An 18200-nucleotide genomic window follows, 5' to 3' on the forward strand; every position below is an offset into this window, starting at 1 on the left:
TAAGTTCAATAAATGCACATACAGCTTAAAGGCTCCCCCACCTACTTTTTTTAGTCATAGCCACTAAGCAGACTTGTATGCTCAGCCTTTTTTTCGTATCTGGGGAGTGGACTCCATAGGTGAGCAGCTACTAGCTGGAGTGCGTCTCCCTTGTGGCTTCCGCCAGTAAAAGTTCAAGCATCAGTAGCAAAAAGAGGTGCATGCATTTAATTTTTTTTACTGGCATTTGTACAGGGAGCTTAGAATGTTGCGTCTCCACTCCTGCTTTATCTTCACAACCCAGCCGTATGCTGGGAAATAATGTCTGGCTCAAGGCAGCCCAGTGACCTTTGTTGCTCAGTTGGGATTTGCACCCTGGTTGTCCTAGTTGGATTTATGTTCTGTAACAGAATGTTGGACAAAGCTGAGAAAACCAGGGTTCAGATGTTGACTGTAAAACTTATTGGTTGGCCTTGGGCCAGCCTCTGTCTTCCAGCCTTAAACCTGCTTCACAAAGTGGTTATGACTAAAAACAGGGAATGCCCATGATATCCAAAACTCCATAGAGGAAGGGGAAATAAATGTCACTGTCCGTCTTAAACTTTTCTGCTTGAGAAAGCACCTAGGGAACAGAGAGCCAAGAGACGAAGGCTGAGCCAAAGACCCTTCATATATCTGTTGTGGGTAGGGTTGCATTCTCTCTGAAAGGTCAGGTTCATAGTTTGGGGGGTGGCTTCACATTCGTTGTTGGCTAGTAGTGTCTTTTATCAACTTAGGGTCGCAGCTAGCAATCAGCCTATCTAGATACAGTGCAGCTTAAACCCAGTCTGGAAAGCTGGAGTCTCCTCTGTCTTGGGCTACATTTTGAAGACTGGAAGCTTCAGCTGGTGCAGAATGCAGTGGCTTGGAGGTTACCCTCAAGGAGCTTCCTGAATGAATAGGGTAGTTGAACCCAGGTCTTTTTTATTTATTTAAGGAAATGGCTTTTTGCAGGCCTTTCCCACCTGGCCTGGAAGGATGGGGCCCTGATTGACTCCAGCTACAAAAGCTGAGGCTGCTGAACAGCCTTTTGGGTTGGGGTATTGTTTGCTGGCGGGTGAGCCGGGTTGTTTCTCTTTTTGATACTAATTTTTTGTACCCTTATTTTAGAGCTTACCACAATTTATGTCAAAAGTGTCTAATTGGGTTGTGATTTTTTTTAAAATGTTTATTGTTTATGACTACTTTTGTTATCTTTGTAATTATGTTTTTTCATGTTGTAAACCACCTTGAGCATGGTTTTAACTATGTTTTGTTTTCAAAAGTTGCTCATAAAATTTATTAAATAAAATGAATTAAAAAATCAATACATCCTGCTTGATTCCAGGTGAGATAGCACTTGGCATGTTGTCCATACTGGATACTTGTGACTTCTCTCCTACCTAATATTTATCTTGTATTTTTTTTCTTAGAACATGCTTACCTTTCAGGAAGACCTATTTACCCAAGTCAGTAGCTGTGCAATTCTGTGGTTGTCTGTTGGAGTAAGTCCCAAAATGGGAGTTATTTCCAAGTAAACATCCATAGAACTGCACTGTTAGTCCCACAGATAGGATTGATGCAACTTAGTGTCTGCACTAATCTAGCAAAGCTATAGAAAATCTAGGCAGTCTCTTAACATTTTTTGGGAATTTGTTTCTCCTCTCCCAGTTCTGCCTCCTGTCCTCGTACCACGACATACAGAGATTCTGACTGAACTTCCACAACTTGATGACTATACTCATTCCATTCCCGAAAACACTAACTTTCCAGCAGGAATTGAACCACAGAGCAATTACATACCAGGTATTTATGTGAAAGCAAATGGCGCGACGAGTGGCCTCCTGCCACCTGAAGGACTAATTTCAAGTACAGCAACCAAAGAAAAAAAGCAAATAATGCAGGGAGGAGGATAGGGCACCCCAGGATTTGAGTTTCTTTGCAGCGGCTGTGCTCATGGTAGCTTCTCTGACCCTTTAGAAACCTGTTCAGCTTTCAAAAGAATCTTTATCAGGATTGATAACCTGCCCAACTCAAAATTGAGTTTGGTATCAATGGATTGTTGGGAATGGTCTTGACATTTGATCATCTGCTGACATCCTGGATTTGGGATAAGAGGCACAGTCCACTCGGGCTTCTAGTAGATCCTATGGGGCGAATGCAGGCTTTCGCTGAAGCCTGGAGAGCGAGAGGGGTCGGTGCGCACCTGACCCCTCTCGCTCTCCAGGCAGCTGTCCGCAAGCCGTGGGAGAGCTGCGCGACTTCGCGGAGCTCTCCCATGGCTTGCGGAGAGCTGCCTGCACCCCGAACCCTGGGGCGCGCTGAGCTCAGCGCCCCCAGGCTTCGAGCTTTGCGCGGCTCTCTGCAAGGCGTGGGAGAGCTGTGCGAAGTCACGCAGCTCTCCCACCTCTTGCGGAGAGAGCTGCCTGCACCCAGAAGCCTGGGGGGCACTGAGCTCAGCGCCCCCCAGGCTTCGCGCAGCTCTCTGCAAGCCGTGGGAGAGCTGCGCGAAGTCGCTCAGCTCTCCCACCTCTTGCAGAGAGCCGCGCGAAGTCGCTCAGCTCTCCCACGGCTTGCGGAGAGCTGCCTGCACCCCAAACCCTGGGGTGTGCTGAGCTCAGCGCCCCCAGGCTTCGAGCTTCGCGCAGCTCTCCCACGGCTTGCGGATAGCAGCCTGTTCTGGGTACTGGGGTCGGGGGAAGCTCGGGCTTCCCCCGCCCCGCGCCTGGGGGGGAAATAATTTTTTTTTCTTTAACCCCCCCCCCCAAAAAAAAAATTAGGTGTGCCCTATGTGGTGAAAAATACGGTACTTCATGTTCTACAGTACGTGTTCCCCAAGGGAGGAGGGAAGATGAGAGGTGTTTTTGGTTTCTCCCTGGAAGACTAGAGCCCATTGGCATGTCAGTTGGTATTTGGCTTGCTTCGGACTGGTTATAATCTAGCCCCATTTGTGGTGCACACTGCGTGGCCTCTTTTTCAATCAACTCTGCTAGAAAACCATCCATCCATCCACAGTGTAGAGGGGCATGTAGTGTAGAGAGCAGGGTAAATGGCAGGTGGCTGGTGGGTTTTGTTCCTCTTTACTCACATAACATAGACAGTGACGTAATGAGATCCCCTGCAATTTTTAAAAATAAAGGCTGTGTGCACTCTTTAATTCTGCAAATTTTGAAAGCTTTAATGTGTGCAGGTTGTACATGACACCAAGAGAACCCTTTCATTTAATGGCTCATTGATTGTACTTTTGGTAGAAACACCACCGCCTGGCTATATCAGCGAAGATGGAGAAACCAGTGACCAGCAGTTGAACCAAAGCATGGATACAGGTAACGGTCTTAATTCTTACTGAAGACTTCAAATATGTAAGGGGGCTTAGCAAACCTCCCTTTGTACCAATGAAGATTTTTAAAACATTTCTGTGTCCCCCTTTCCACAGTTCAAGGTGGCTTACATTATCAAAATGAAATCTAATTGTGTCTCAACATGGGGTTCAGCCTTAATTCAGGATGACTCCAGGTTCACCCCTTGGAATATGACTCCACTTCCAATTGTATCAGCTGATAGGTACATTTCGCACTAGCTGCAGCTTCCAACTTGCCTTCATGGGTTGTCTTGAGTTCTGCCCCTTGTAGTAGTTAATTGAGGTTACAAAAGCATGGATCCGTGTCTCAAGATCCCTTTCCCCCTAAAGGTGTGAAGCTTTTGCAGTAACTGTGGTTGGTAAAGGAGGTTTACCACACCGCACTGCCTCTTTTCAGCCTCAAGGTATGCTTGAAGTCAAGAAGTGGGATTGATGTAACATGTGCAGGCTACCTGACAAACTGGAACGTGTCCAGAGGAGGGCAACCAAAATGGTCAAAGGCCTGGAAACGATGCCTTATGAGGAACGGCTAAGGGAGCTGGGCATGTTTAGCCTGGAGAAGAGGAGCTTAAGGGGTGATATGATAGCCATGTTCAAATATATAAAAGGATGTCATATAGAGGAGGGAGAAAGGTTGTTTTCTGCTGCTCCAGAGAAGCGGACACGGAGCAATGGATCCAAACTACAAGAAAGAAGATTCCACCTAAACATTAGGAAGAACTTCCTGACAGTAAGAGCTGTTTGACCGTGGAATTTGCTGCCAAGGAGTGTGGTGGAGTCTCCTTCTTTGGAGGTCTTTAAGCAGAGGCTTGACAACCATATGTCAGGAGTCTCTCATGGTGTTTCCTGCTTGGCAGGGGGTTGGACTCGATGGCCCTTGTGGTCTATTCCAACTCTATGATTCTATGATTCTACCTTTGTCTCCCTCCTTACTATAGAACCAGTAGCTCTATTAAGAAAGGAAGGGAGTGAGGCAGCTGCACACCTCTTCACAGCAGGAAAGAGGCAGGTCTTGGGGCCCAGCTCTGATATAAAAACCCCCGGTTGTTACAAGTACAAACTAGAAACAAGCCTGGCTTTTGATACCCCAGTTTGTTAACAGGCTGTAGTTTGAGTGAGCTCCACTTTGCCAAGTTTGGATGCAGCAAAAAAGAAGGGCTATCCGTTTTAAACTGTGAACTAGCCCTAGTCCAACAAGCAGTTGTTGTGTCTAAACCAGACCTTTAGTTTCTGCAAGTGGCCAGGCAACCATTTGAGTTTAGTCCAAATCCTCTGAATACTGTACTCTGCCTGAGTTATTTCATGTAAGCAAGGGGCAACGTGGCCTTCAGTGCCCGGGGTCAAAATGGGGACGCTGTGGTTGGTGAGAGGTTGAAGTGTTGTGGAGATAAATGCCTGCAAAGATAACTCTGCGCTGAATGTGGGTCATTGCTTGGGAAGTCTTGAAATGTGTCAAGAGGCATGAATTGTATTGTGTGCAGATCAAAGAGCAGTGCTTGTCGTAGGACTAACCTTGCAAAGTTTTGTCTTTTTCTTTGCGGAGCAATCATGTAGTGGCGAAAGCACAGGTTATCAGCTTGTTTGATGGTGTTATGTGTATGGGGGTTTTTGTGTGTGCCCGTCCCCCCACCCTGATCCCATAACCTTGGGTTTTTGTTTTGTTTTGCTACTCCTGATAGGGGTAGGCTTAAGTAGTAAGCCAACCGAAGTTAGCCGAGGAAACGGTTCAGTTTCTGCTCGCCTTCAGTTATGGCAGACGCCCCGTCCCAGGCTGCAAACATGGGTATTTCTCAGTCTTTGTAATACAGGGACAATATTTGCTGTGCATATGGCATGAGGTTACTGGCATTTGTTAAGTTAGAAAAAAGCTTGCCTTTGGCTCACTTTCCAAAATATACTTTTGCTGAACAGTAGCAATATTGTAGCATATTCAGAGTAAATCTAACATGGGATTGTGCTAGTGAAAACGGGTCCCAGGACCTCAAAACTGCTGCTGGCACAGCCTCCAAATGGGATTACTAAAGTGATTTTTTGTTGTGAACTAGCATTTTTTTGTATTAATTCCTCAGGATCTCCAGCAGAGCTGTCTCCCAGTACACTCTCTCCTGTCAATCACAGCCTGGGTAAGTTGTAAACACTTCTCTATAATAAATGAAGTAAATGTGCTTGCATTTGGTTGATTATATTAGAATCCATTGCAGGTGGAATTAACTTGCGGAGTATGGGGAGAAGTGGTTTATTGAGGTGTGGGGATTAGCAGGGACAGTCTCTTTTTAATTTTCTTTTAAGCACCTCTCCTGTGTCATGTTTTAAGTATGGGCACCTATGGTTTAATGGCTGCCTTGTGTGTTTTAATCAAGGTGTGTTCTATGCTTGAACAATGTTGTGCAGGTGACACACTGGGTAATGTGCTATGCCTAAATAAGCAATATATGGAATATCTTCTGGTCATATACTTGCAGGCTAAAGTAACTACAATATTCAGAACATTGGAATAGTGCTTTTTTAGTGTCGTAGCTGTTTTGTACTCTTCCTCGGCAGTCCTTTGAAAAGTCCTCCAAGGTAGATTTGTAATGTCAGCTGTATCCTATATGGGAAAGCTGAGGCTTAGAGGGCCTTTTCTGATGGGCTGAGCAAAGTTGGGGGGAGATTTGACCCAGGGCTTTTGTTGTTCATGGCTTGGTTACTTGGCCACTCTGCTACATTGACCCCCCCCCCCCCCCCGCAAATAAAATCCCTTTCTGTATCTCTGGGGTGTTATTTTTTTAAAAAAGCATATTGTTCTGTTACTGCAACCCTTGTGAGAGGTTACTGGACTGTGCAGTAGTCTGCCACTTTTTAATAGAAATAGTCAGGCAGACTATTTGGCATAAATGGAAAGGGAAGAATTGCCTGGTTTATTATTTTTTTTGTCCTAGTTGGCAATGTGGAATGGTTTGGGGAGGAGCAAAGAAATATTTGTTGACAGTCGATTTTGGCTGGTAGTTGATCTATGGTAGGGACATACTTTGTGGTTACAGTTCTATCATATTGTCCTGTAAGAGCTGTTTGTGAAGCAGACTCCCATGAAAGGTAGTGCACTCTCCTTCCTTGGAGTTTTTAAAGCAGAGATTGGATGGCCATCTGTTTTGGATGCTTCAGTTGAGATTCCTGCATTGCAGGGGGTTGGACTAGATGACCCTTGGGGTCCCTGCAGTTCTATGACCTATGATTAAGATTGCCCTTAGAATCTCTCGAAAACTTGACACTGCTGAACTGATATCTAGTTCATTCAGCATCTTCTAGTAATATTTTCTCTGAGGATTAACTCTGTGTTTTGGGCACCTTTAAACTTGAATATTGCTGTGTTAGGTTCCACAGTACATGATGTAATTGCTTCCTTCTTTTGATCATGGGAAACGTAGAGGTGGTTGACGGCATGTCACGAAGCATGTCTTGTATAGTACAAGGTGTTCTGGATGGTGGAGCATTTGGAAAAATCAAGCATTCCAGACAAGAACATGCCTTTAATTTTGTGTGTACGTGTGTACACACACACAGTGTGTGTGTGTGTGTTGAGGCAACTTGAAGAGAACTAGAAGTTTTGGAGACTTGTAAATTAGCATTAAAAATATGTTAAGCTTGTTGGATCTGTCACACAAGATGAAAGAGAAGAAATGCAGAATGCAGAGGTTTTGAAGAAAGTACTGTATTTTTTGCTCTATAAGACACACTTTTCCCCTCCTAAAAAGTAAGGGGAAATGTGTGTGCATCTTATGGAGTGAATGCAGGCTTCGTGGGCTAAGCCTCCGCAGGGCAGCGGGGAGCCTTCATCGCTTCACGCGGCTATCCATGGCTTTTGTGGGAGGTGGGGGAAGTGAGAAGAGCGCGCAGCTCTGTCACTTCTCCCACCTCCCGCAAAAGCCCCCAAGAGCAGCGCGGAAAAGCCTGCAAGCACCGCACACATGCTCCATGCAGCTCGTGAAAGACAGCGCTGAGCAGAGCCTGGGATGCATACAGGCTCTGCTCGGCGCTCCCTTTAAAGAATTTTTTTTTTCTTGCATTCCCCCTCTAAAAACTAGGTGTGCCTTATGGTCAGGTGCGTCTTACGGAGCGAAAAATACGGTATATTATGTCTTTTCTGCTCAAACAATAGTCAATTAAATGTTTATTTAAGCCAGTGAAGGAAACAGCATCAAACACAATGTGCAGCTAAGAATTCTTTGAGAAGTCTAACAGAAGTCAAGGGAATTTTGTTGTTGTTTAGTTGTGTCCGACTCTTTGTGACCCGATTGGCCAGAGGACTCCAGGCACGCCTGTCTTCCACTGCCTCCCGCAGCTTGGTCAAACTCATGTTTGTAGCTCCGAGAACACTGTCCAACCAAGGGAATAGCGTTGTTTAAGGAGCACAACTAGAGGAGGATTTGGGGAGTATAGCCTTGACTAGCTTCCTATTGCCAAAAGATAGTGCAGCATGAATACATGTTAACCACAAGAATTCTTCCTCTTTCCCTTCCAGACCTGCAGCCAGTTACCTATTCAGAGCCTGCTTTTTGGTGTTCTATAGCATATTATGAATTAAATCAGAGGGTGGGAGAAACCTTCCATGCGTCACAGCCTTCACTTACTGTAGATGGCTTTACGGATCCATCAAACTCTGAAAGATTCTGCCTAGGCTTGCTCTCCAATGTTAATAGAAACGCCACTGTGGAGATGACAAGAAGGCACATAGGTATGTACTTCTCGCCACGTATTCCAGCGGCTCTCCTGCTTCCTCTAACCTTCTTCCCTTGATCTGCTGAAAAAACAGTTCCTTCCATTGCATTCTTCTTTTTAAATCGAACATCGTTTGTTATTTCTTCATCTAAGTAATGGCAGCACAGTAGGTCATTTGTACAGTAGGTCAATTGAACGGTATGTTTATATCGCTGCATCTTGGGGCCCCTCAGATCTGCTAGTGATATATATATTAAAATATATGAAGATTGGGGTATGGGGCGCGGGTGGTGCTGTGGGTAAAAGCCTCAGTGCCTAGGGCTTGCCGATCGAAAGGTCGGCGGTTCGAATCCCCGCAGCGGGGTGCGCTCCCGTTGCTCGGTCCCAGCGCCTGCCAACCTAGCAGTTCGAAAGCACCTCCGGGTGCAAGTAGATAAATAGGGACCGCTTACTAGCGGGAAGGTAAACGGCGTTTCCGTGTGCTGCGCTGGCTCGCCAGATGCGGCTTTGTCACGCTGGCCACGTGACCCGGAAGTGTCTCCGGACAGCGCTGGCCCCCGGCCTATAGAGTGAGATGGGCGCACAACCCTAGAGTCTGTCAAGACTGGCCTGTACGGGCAGGGGTACCTTTACCTTTACCTATGAAGAATGGGCAACAGGCAGTAAAACAAAACTAAGCAGCAGAGTAGCAGGTGCTTACTGGAAGAGCACAAGCGTCCAGAAAATATGTAACCAGAGATTGGCTAAACAAGACCGTTTGCACTTGCCAGTATGTTGGATCTGGCAAATTTTAGCTGCTTCTGTTCGTTTAACGTTCTTTTTCTTTTTCTAGGGAGGGGAGTGCGCCTGTATTACATTGGCGGAGAGGTTTTTGCTGAGTGCCTAAGCGATAGCGCAATCTTTGTTCAGAGCCCCAATTGTAATCAGAGATATGGCTGGCATCCTGCAACCGTGTGCAAAATCCCGCCAGGTAAGAGGTGTATAACCAGCAGAGATCAGCCGTCATTTCAGTGTATTGAAATGTATTTATTTGCCTTGCTGTGATGCCTAAGGAAAATACGTTTTGAAAAAAGTTGGGTAGGGGGGGTTGAATCACTTAAACGTGTGTAATGTAGTGGTACCGATCATTCATCCTTTTACCGTTTTTCTTTTTTTGTAGGCTGCAACCTAAAGATCTTTAATAACCAGGAATTTGCTGCTCTTTTGGCTCAGTCTGTAAATCAGGGCTTTGAAGCAGTGTATCAGCTAACCCGAATGTGCACCATAAGGATGAGTTTTGTTAAAGGATGGGGCGCTGAATACAGGTACAGAGTGGCATTCCTCTCCTTGTTGGTAGAACCATCCTGCAGCCGGGATGTTAATGTAGGCCTGACGTTCCCTTTTACAAATTAAGGAAATCGGTATCATCATCATAATTGTCATCTTCAGATGAAGGGTGAAATAGAAATTTAATCAATAAAACCATTGCCCTGATTTTATTTGTATGCCACCTTTCCTATAGTTAAAACCATTCTGGTGATATATCGCAGTGTTGGAAACCAGATAGCGCCCAGCCCCAAATTGGTGACAGAACTTGCTATTGGATCAGCCGGGGGGGGGGGGGTGTTGAGGCACTGGCTCTTTGCCCCTTGTGGTCTTAAAAGTGGCCCTGCAAGCTGATTGTTGAGCGGGGACTCTAACCAGGAGTCAACAAACTTTTTCAGCAGGGGGCCGGTCCACTGTCCCTCAGACCTTGTGGGGGGGCTGGACTATATTTTTTTTGGGGGGGGGGAATAAAGATGCATTTTAAATAAAAGCACACATTCTACTCATGTAAAAACACGCTGATTCCCAGACCATCCGCGGGCCAGATATAGAATAGAATAGAATTTATTATTTATACCCTGCCCATCTGGCTGGGTTTCCTCAGCTACTCTGGGTGGCTTCCAACAGAGTACAGTGGTACCTCGGGTTAATTAATTTGTTCCAGAGGTCCGTTCTTAACCTGAAACTGTTCTTAACCTGAAGCACCATTTTAGCTAATGGGGCCTCCTGCTGCTGCCGCGCCGTCGGAGCACGATTTCTGTTCTCATCCTGAAGCAAAGTTCTTAACCTGAGGTACTATTTCTGGGTTAGCGGAGTATGCAACCTGAAGTGTATGTCACCTGAAGTGTATGTAACCCGAGGTACCGCTGTATTAAAATACAGTGGTCTGCTTTCCTAAAGAGGTCTGCCTTCAGATGTCTTCTAAAAGTCTGGTAGTTGTTCTTCTCTTTGACATCTGGTGGTGGGAGGGTGTTCCACAGGGCGGGTGCCACCACCGAGAAGGCCCCCTGCCCGGTTTAGAAGGCGATTGGGCTGGATCCGGCCCCCGGGCCTTAGTTTGCCTAAGCCCTTGGCTTGGATGCTGGCTTCACAGTGTATTTCATCCCCCAACTCTTTCTCCCTTCCTCAGGCGGCAGACGGTAACAAGCACTCCCTGTTGGATCGAGCTTCACCTGAACGGGCCTTTACAGTGGCTGGACAAAGTATTGACTCAGATGGGCTCTCCCTCAGTGCGCTGCTCCAGCATGTCGTAATGCTCCTCGTCTCCACTAGCGCGCTTGAAATGCAAAGTCCAGGCAACAGACTTAAATATTAACAGCTCGTCTGTCGTAGTAACTCGTGTGTGGTCTCCATGAACTGTTTCCTATCCAAAAAGTTCAGAGAGAGAGAAAGAGAGACAGAAAAGCACTTGAGGGTCTCATCAGTTTCTAAGCACCTTGTGGGTTTTGTTTCCTATACTCTGATGCTCTAGATGAAAAGTTAGTGTATAGAAACGCCTTCTGCCGAAGGAGGGAGGGACATATTAAATACTTTAATGGTGTTTTTTATTGGGTATATATAAATTGAGTGTCCTAAAGGTTTACCAATAACATGAGTGGTTCAGTTAATGTATCATGGGGACCCCCCCCCCAATTTTGACACCTTTCTGCTGTCCTGAGTTTAAATTCCCATTGATAGATGTGCGGAGCTCCTTGACTTAGGCAGCCATCTCGTAAAAAAGCCCAAGTTCTTGCTTCTCTATATTTTTTTATATTTTTATATATAAATATATATGCAGGCTTTCCGCTGCCCTATAACAGACTTTATGCAGAAAATCTCCTCTCCCCCCCCCCCACCTTTTCCAAGTGTACTAGCTGTCACCTTAAAAACCCCTCTTTGGAGCGGGAGCGATTCTTGGGTTCCATCTCTTGAAATCTTGCGTGTTGAGTATGCTTAGTGGGCCTGAAATAGGCAGTGCCACGTTCAACCTTTCACTCCTTGCCCCCACGCCCACCTCCCCCGGGCCAAACCACGCTTTAAAAAATAGATCCTTCCATTGCCCACCTAAAGTAGTGGCATCTGTTGCCGGCGATGGGTGCTGCTGGCCCTGAGGTCCAGCTTGCACCTTAGTTCGAAAATATGGCGGGAGGTCGTTCCTGGGAGATGCACCAACAGGCCACTGCAGCTGTAACATTGTGTGGTCTTCTGACTAGGGTTAAGAGATCACAAGGAGGACTATGCTTTCCTGCCTTCTCCCTCCTGCTGTTAGCCATGGTTAATTACCATGGAATCAACATTCATGTGCTAATGGTTTTTCACCTTGACCATGGCTAACAAATGCTACTGGGAATCATGCTTAGCTGGGATCAAGGAGGGAGCGGAGGGGTTCAGACCTGGGTGGAAGCGAGGAATCTCTTAACTGCCGGCATCAGCCCTTTGCCTGGAGTGTTGCAATCTCTTAAATTCTAGGTCTGCAGCGCATGCGCACATGCAGCTGTTGCAAACTAAGTTTTTTTGACAGAATAATCCACATTTTTCTCCCAAGAAAGACTTGTTCACCACCTTCAGGTTGGTGAGTGTGTACTTTCAAAGCAGCACCCTTATTTTTCAGTAGTGACAAGCGAGCAGCTGTAAGATGTTGCTGGTCCTTTTGTATCTCGAAACCCTTTATGCGAACTTTCCCTTATCCAGACAGCAGAGATGAGTATGTGAAATGCAGGAGTTGAACTCTATCCCTTTGCACTCGGCAGGGGTTTGTTTGTTTGTTTGTTTGTTTAAAAGGTTGCCAGGATGCAACCCAGAGTCTCATCTCCGTTGCTCTTTAATCCATGGCTAAAATGCAGGAGAAACAAACTCCAGTTCCTCTCCCTCCTAAGGTGTAGTGGGACTCCGGATACGCAGATTGAAAGGAACGGTTGAGAGCAGCCGCACCATCAATTATCTCCTGCTTCACTGGTAGATTTTTAAAGATAAAAGTCTAAATCAGATTTAATCTGGCTGCCCTACCAGTTTTTCCCTCTCTCCCACACAGTGAAATGTAACTTCCACAAGGGTTTGAACATAAAACTTAACATTTCTTTGAAGGTTTACCAGGCTGGTCCGAACAAAATTGTATGGCTTTGCTTAATGAGCATCCATTGCAGAAGGAGTGGATCTTGCCGAAGTCACTGCTTCTGCAGACTCCCTAGGCTGGGTGTCGCGACCAGCCATAAAAAGAGAAGATTCCCTAGTACATGTTATTGAGAACCCTTGGACACTACATCTGAACCTTGCTTTAAGAAATATTTTGAATTATATTCTACAGATAAGTCTGGGTTGGGTAAGGGTTGGGAAACTGTATAGGAGGGTTATTCTGACTTGAAAAGTATACATCTTACTAACAATCTTGTGATCTAGCCGTCTGTCATTCTCATGTTGTTGTGGCAGTAGCAGGATTGCCTTTTTTTGTCTGTTTTCTTTCCTCCCCCCCCCCACGCCCCACCCCAAATCGTTTATTTGCACTAGTATTGTACTTTGTAAGTACACCTAGTGACAACTTCAGCTTTGAGAACAAACGTGGCCAGTGTTAAGCTTTGCAATCAGCTGACTGAACGGAAGATAAATGATGGATTTTTTTATGCCTTAAGAGATAGGGCATAGGAGCAATACCAAATATCGAGCCTGAGGGTGGGCAATCAAAGTGGGTCAGACAATTTTAAAAGAATTGGCGAAGCCATTACCAATTTGTGTAGTTTTACCAGTAGCCTAATGTATTGGTAGAACTTGTGAACCTAAGAAATAAGCTTTCATGCGTGTTGCATTTGCCTAATATGTGAATACACTAATAAAAAAAGTTTAATTCTCACCATGGCTTGTTTGAATGGTTAAGCAGCAACATCCTCTGCTTAGAGGACTGCTTTATATACTATCTGTGGATATAACTGGTCCAGGATCCAAAACACTGCGACTTGTTTTGCATGCCTAAGGGAGTCTGATTGAACTTGTGGAACAACATCCCCAAGAGATTGTAAAGCTCTCTTGAAACTGGAGGTGGGGGTGGGATTTGCAATATGGCATGGTTTGATGGGAGCAGGTCTGCCATTCCAAAGCAGAAAAGCATGTGAGGTTTAAAAAATAATAATAATTGGGTATGTCCATGGTTGACATTGTGGGCTTGGAAATTTCAGCTCTTTTGAGCATCTTTTGCTTCCTTGGGGGGGACAAAATGCTTTCATTGTCTAGCAGGTGTGAAAGCACAATGGCTTGTGTGTGTTGCTGGAATGATTTCCAGGAACTTGATGCATCAGTATAGAAGACGTGGCTGCCGTCAGGCAGTAATCACAAAACATTTGTGGAAAGTGTCTATCACAGAACTTAAGTTAAAGGAAAAACCAGTTTCTGACCCTCAGTGCCATAGTAGCAAGTTCGAAAGCAAAGCTAGCCAAATTGTCAGTTGTTGTGAAAAGTGGGGCAACTGTACTTAGGCCTTTCTCATTTCCTCAGGATGCCTTTGTCCTACTCAGGCTACTCTCCTATCCTTCCCTCCCTCAGTCCCTTCCTTCCTTCCTTCCTTCCTTCCTTCCTTCCTTCCTTCCTCCCTCCCTCCCTCCCTCCCTCCCTCCCTCCCTCCCTCCCTCCCTCTTGCCATCACATTGCTCCTTGGCAAAAACGACAAAAACCTACAAAATCTCAGCTGTTGGCACTTGATCAGGCTAAAGGGCTGTACACTGTTGTGTTTAGTGGCAATAACCTATTAAAGTTGGTAAACATTGTGATCATCCATGCCTGGTGGTAGTCTTCTTTTTTCTTTTGTAGAGAAACAAGTGTATGGCACAAGCATTTTGCTGGTTGCTGTTCTCTTGAAAAGCTGTTAAAATCTGAGGGATGGGAATTTGTGTTTTAGTGACAACTTTTATTTCCAATCATATTAAGGGGAATTGTGTAATCTGCTGAGCTGTGGTCAGGGTCCGCGCTCTATGCATTGTGTCAGAGAGGCTTTATAGCCAGCTTGTCTCATATGATACCCTGCAAAAGAGTATGCTGAATTTTGTTCCAATGGCGTCCTACTCATTTATTCCAGTTTGGTTCGAAGGCACCATCCCCTTCCTGGCAGGTGCTCAAGTTCATTGAACTGTCAATGATAAATATAGAGCTTGTTAATGCAAAACTTGCACAGGCAGGGCGGAACTGTCCAAAGGAAGATGCCTAAAGACATGGAACAATGCAAAACTTGCAAAAATGGACGGAAATTCTTGGCTCTCAGCTGTGCCTCTTGAACAGTGGCCTGTGTTCAATTATGATAGCTGAAAGTGAAGTTGGTGGTGTGCTACTTAGAAGCCATTTAAAAACCTGATAAAACAGAAGAGTTTTTAAATGCTGTTTCCAGTGGACATAGGTCAGGGCTGTAACCTTTTCCTTGGCCTCACCCTTGTTGCAGGGGGATGTGGAGCTTGTGGCCTTCCAGGTATTGAGTAATAAAAGACAGCCAGGCCACAATTTACAGGTATAAATTGAGTCCAGGAAGAAAGCAGGGGGTGAGAGGACTCGAAAACCAAATTCTCTGCAAAAGGAGACTTTGAGTAAATGGTGCTCTGTCAGTGCCTTGGCTCCCTTCATCATGACCAGTGATCAAAATTAGTTAGGTGCATTTTGTACCTGAATTGCGACCAAGTGAAGGTGCCTGGGTGCCAGGATAGTGCCCGACATCTCCACCATCTGGAGGTGCACACCTGCGGACCATTGGATGTGGACTGTTTTCACACACTAATACCCCATCCTGTAGAATTCTATGGGTTACCATATTTTTTGCTCTATAAGACTTACTTTTTCCCTCCTAAAAAGTAAGGGGAAATGTGTGTGTGCGTCTTATGGAGCGAATGCAGGCTGCGCAGCTACCCCAGAAGCCAGAACAGCAAGAGGGATCGCTGCTTTCACTGCGCAGCGATCCCTCTTGCTGTTCTGGCTTCTGAGATTCAGAATATTTTTTTTCTTGTTTTCCTCCTCCAAAAACTAGGTGCGTTTTGTGGTCTGGTGCGTCTTATAGAGCGAAAAATACGGTATATTTTATCTCTACAATCTGAATGAATTTCTGGAACCAAAATGCTTTTTCCTGTGTCGCCTGATCAAGAGCAGTCACCATTAAGAAAAAGAGGTCGGAACAGACCAGTATATATGTGGACTGCCCCTTGAGCAGGTGACTTTTCTTCTTTAAGTTCTCAAAGCATTTGACCTAGCTCAAGGTGATCATCTGAACTCGCCAGATGTTTAACTGATAATCAACCACAGTCAGTCCATCATTTGAAAAATAAGACTTTGAAGCCACCTTGCCCCCAAATGGCAAGTAGACATTCCATTTTGGCAGCTGTAACCTTTGGTTTAAGGAGCCTTTTGGCACCAAGCTAATATATCTGAGCTTCTAACGCTGATCCAGACTTTACAGAAAGGTATGTTTTGGTGTGAAACGTCAGAAACGGTACCCAAGTCAAGGATCACTTCACCAATGAAAGAATGGAGCAGACTGCTTTGACGTTTTGTGAAGTAACGAAGCATTGCCTGGGAGTGCAAACCTCTCAGGTTTTGAGGCATTTGGTAATGTAGACATAAATGCACATGTGAGATCTTTAGTATTGTCCTGCCTGTGTGTATCTCACTATTGCAATTTGCAATCAAGGGTTCCTGGTGAGTGTCTCACCATTTGAGGTAAAGGAGATGACTCTGACAGAATGGGCCTTCTTGATGACATCCCAGTTGGTGGAACATTATCCCCAAAAATCTTTACCTGCTGTTGCCCTTAATTGTTATGAAGACCTTTTTGTTTGTTTCTGAGGTGCAGTTTTAATTCTGCTGACTGTTCAGTGCTGGTCTTGAGACTTTATTTTTTGCTTAAGTGGTTTTTGTATCGCATTTACTCTTTTTGAAAACTGCTCTGAGAGAACAATTGATGGGCACCATATGTATACAGTGGCATCTCTGTTTTTGAGCGTAATCCATTCTGGAAGACCATTTGAGTTATGAAACGTTCGAAAACTGAAAACTCAATACAGAAGCCATGTGGCATGTTCGACTTCCAAGGCGTGTTCAAAAATCGATGCATTTACTTCCGGGTTTATGGCGTTTGCAAACCAAAATGTCCATCAACAGAGGCGTTCAAAAACCGAGGTACCACTGTACTTTCATTTGCAACTTTTTTTTTGTGCCAGCCTCCGCCCCTCTTTATGCCACCCTCCTTTTCCCCACCCTCCCTTGTTATGAAGCACCCCTAAAAATACCCAGCTTTTGCTATGAAAGCCTGCACCTCAGAAGGAAGGAACCCAACCAGTGGCTTCAAGTAACAAGAAAGGAGATTCCGACTCAACATTGGGAAGAACTTTCTGACAGTAAGAGCTGTTTGACGGTGGAGCAGTCTCCCTGGGGACGTGGTGGCAGAGGTGGCAGAGGTTGGATGACCGTCTGTCCTGGATGTTTGAGCTGAGATTCCTGCATTGGGGGGGGGGGGAGTTGACTAGGTTGCACTACAATTCTGTGATTCCTTGTGGGGAACCCTCCAGGGGTCTCTTGCCAAAGGTGTTTGGGGCCAGAGGCAAGGATGGACGGGGCAATAGATGTCTACAACTGAAGTTTCTTCCGGCATCCCAAGCAGAGAAGGACAAGGCATATCTGCTGTTGGACGACCCATTTGAGCCAGGCAAAGACATTCACGTAGGGCACAAAGGGAGGGTGTGGCCTTTTCAGAGTCCCAAGGGCCACAAAGGAAGACCTGTGGGGGGCACATTTGGTCCTCTGGGGTGGTAGAGCCTGAATGTGTTCTGACCAGAGTGGAGTTGCACCAGTCGCTTGGTGCCAGAGCCTCCGTTTGGCACGGAAATTTGTCCCAGGTTCAAGCCTTGGCATGTTCAATTAAATGGACCAGGTAACAGATTACGGGCTAAGAGCCATCTTGTGTCAAAGATCCTGGAACCTTAATTCATTGTCTCATTTATAGATCTTAGCACATGGTTCAGGAAATTATGGTCTGGAGTCAACGTTCCTTGACTGCCAGCAAAAGGCTTGTTGGGCTAATGGGGTAACAATATGAAATCATTACTATTTTTTGTTACTTATTAAATTTATATAGCGCCCTTCATCTGAGAATCGCAGGGCGGTTTGCAGTCTAAAAATCCAGCGCAACAGTTGCACCAGTGGGAAGTTTGTTGATCAAATGGGGGTATTGGGGTGACACCAGATCGCTGAACAAGAAGACACAAAAACCGTGCTGGCTTGCTGTGCCTTTTCTTGCGCAAGCCATTCCGCTAGCGCAACTGAAAAGGTAAAGGGGCCCCTGACCATTAGGTCCAGTCTTGGCCGACTCTGGGGTTGCAGTGCTCATCTTGCTTTATTGGCTGAGGGAGCTGGCGTACAACTTCCGAGTCATGTGACCAGCATGACTAAGCTGCTTCTGGCGAACCAGAGCAGCGCACGGAAATGCCGTTTACCTTGCCACCGGAGCGGTACCTATTTATCTACTTGCACTTTGACGTGCTTTCGAACTTCTAGGTGGGCAGGAGCTGGGACCGAGCAGCGGGAGCTCACTCCGTTGCGGGGATTTAAACCGCCGACCTTCTGATCGGCAAGTCCTAGGCTCTGTGGTTTAACCCACAGTGCCACCCGCATCCCGCTAGCACAACTAGCACACCGCTAAAGAACTTCAGTTTAGTGCCACATTGAACTTCTTCCATTGTCTTCAAAAAGTTGAAACACTGTTTTGTATTCCGCTAAATGGTGTTTTGCCAAAGAGATGTTGGGGAGATAGAATGTTCTAGAAAGCTCACTGGGAGAGACATACACTCTTACTCTCTTTTGGTGATCAAAACCAGAATCGCTTTTATTTGTTTCTGCTGCTCCCACA

General features: G+C 45.7%; 1 protein-coding gene across 6 annotated transcripts in view; it reads left to right on the plus strand.

Annotated features, from left to right (window-relative positions):
• Positions 1-13181, plus strand: part of SMAD2 (SMAD family member 2) — a 39420-nt gene extending 26239 nt beyond the window's left edge. For all 6 annotated transcript variants that reach the window (XM_028747901.2, XM_028747905.2, XM_028747902.2 and 3 more), the window contains 7 exons: positions 1669-1803; positions 3249-3323; positions 5428-5481; positions 7857-8069; positions 8886-9023; positions 9213-9357; positions 10488-13181. In XM_028747901.2, the coding sequence (XP_028603734.1) occupies positions 1669-1803; positions 3249-3323; positions 5428-5481; positions 7857-8069; positions 8886-9023; positions 9213-9357; positions 10488-10611 (884 nt within the window). In that variant the 3' untranslated portion in view covers positions 10612-13181. The remainder of the gene's footprint in view (positions 1-1668; positions 1804-3248; positions 3324-5427; positions 5482-7856; positions 8070-8885; positions 9024-9212; positions 9358-10487) is intronic.
• Positions 13182-18200: the final 5019 nt, after the last annotated feature.

Source organism: Podarcis muralis, chromosome 11, assembly GCF_964188315.1.
Source record: "Podarcis muralis chromosome 11, rPodMur119.hap1.1, whole genome shotgun sequence".
Classification (NCBI taxonomy): domain Eukaryota; kingdom Metazoa; phylum Chordata; class Lepidosauria; order Squamata; family Lacertidae; genus Podarcis; species Podarcis muralis.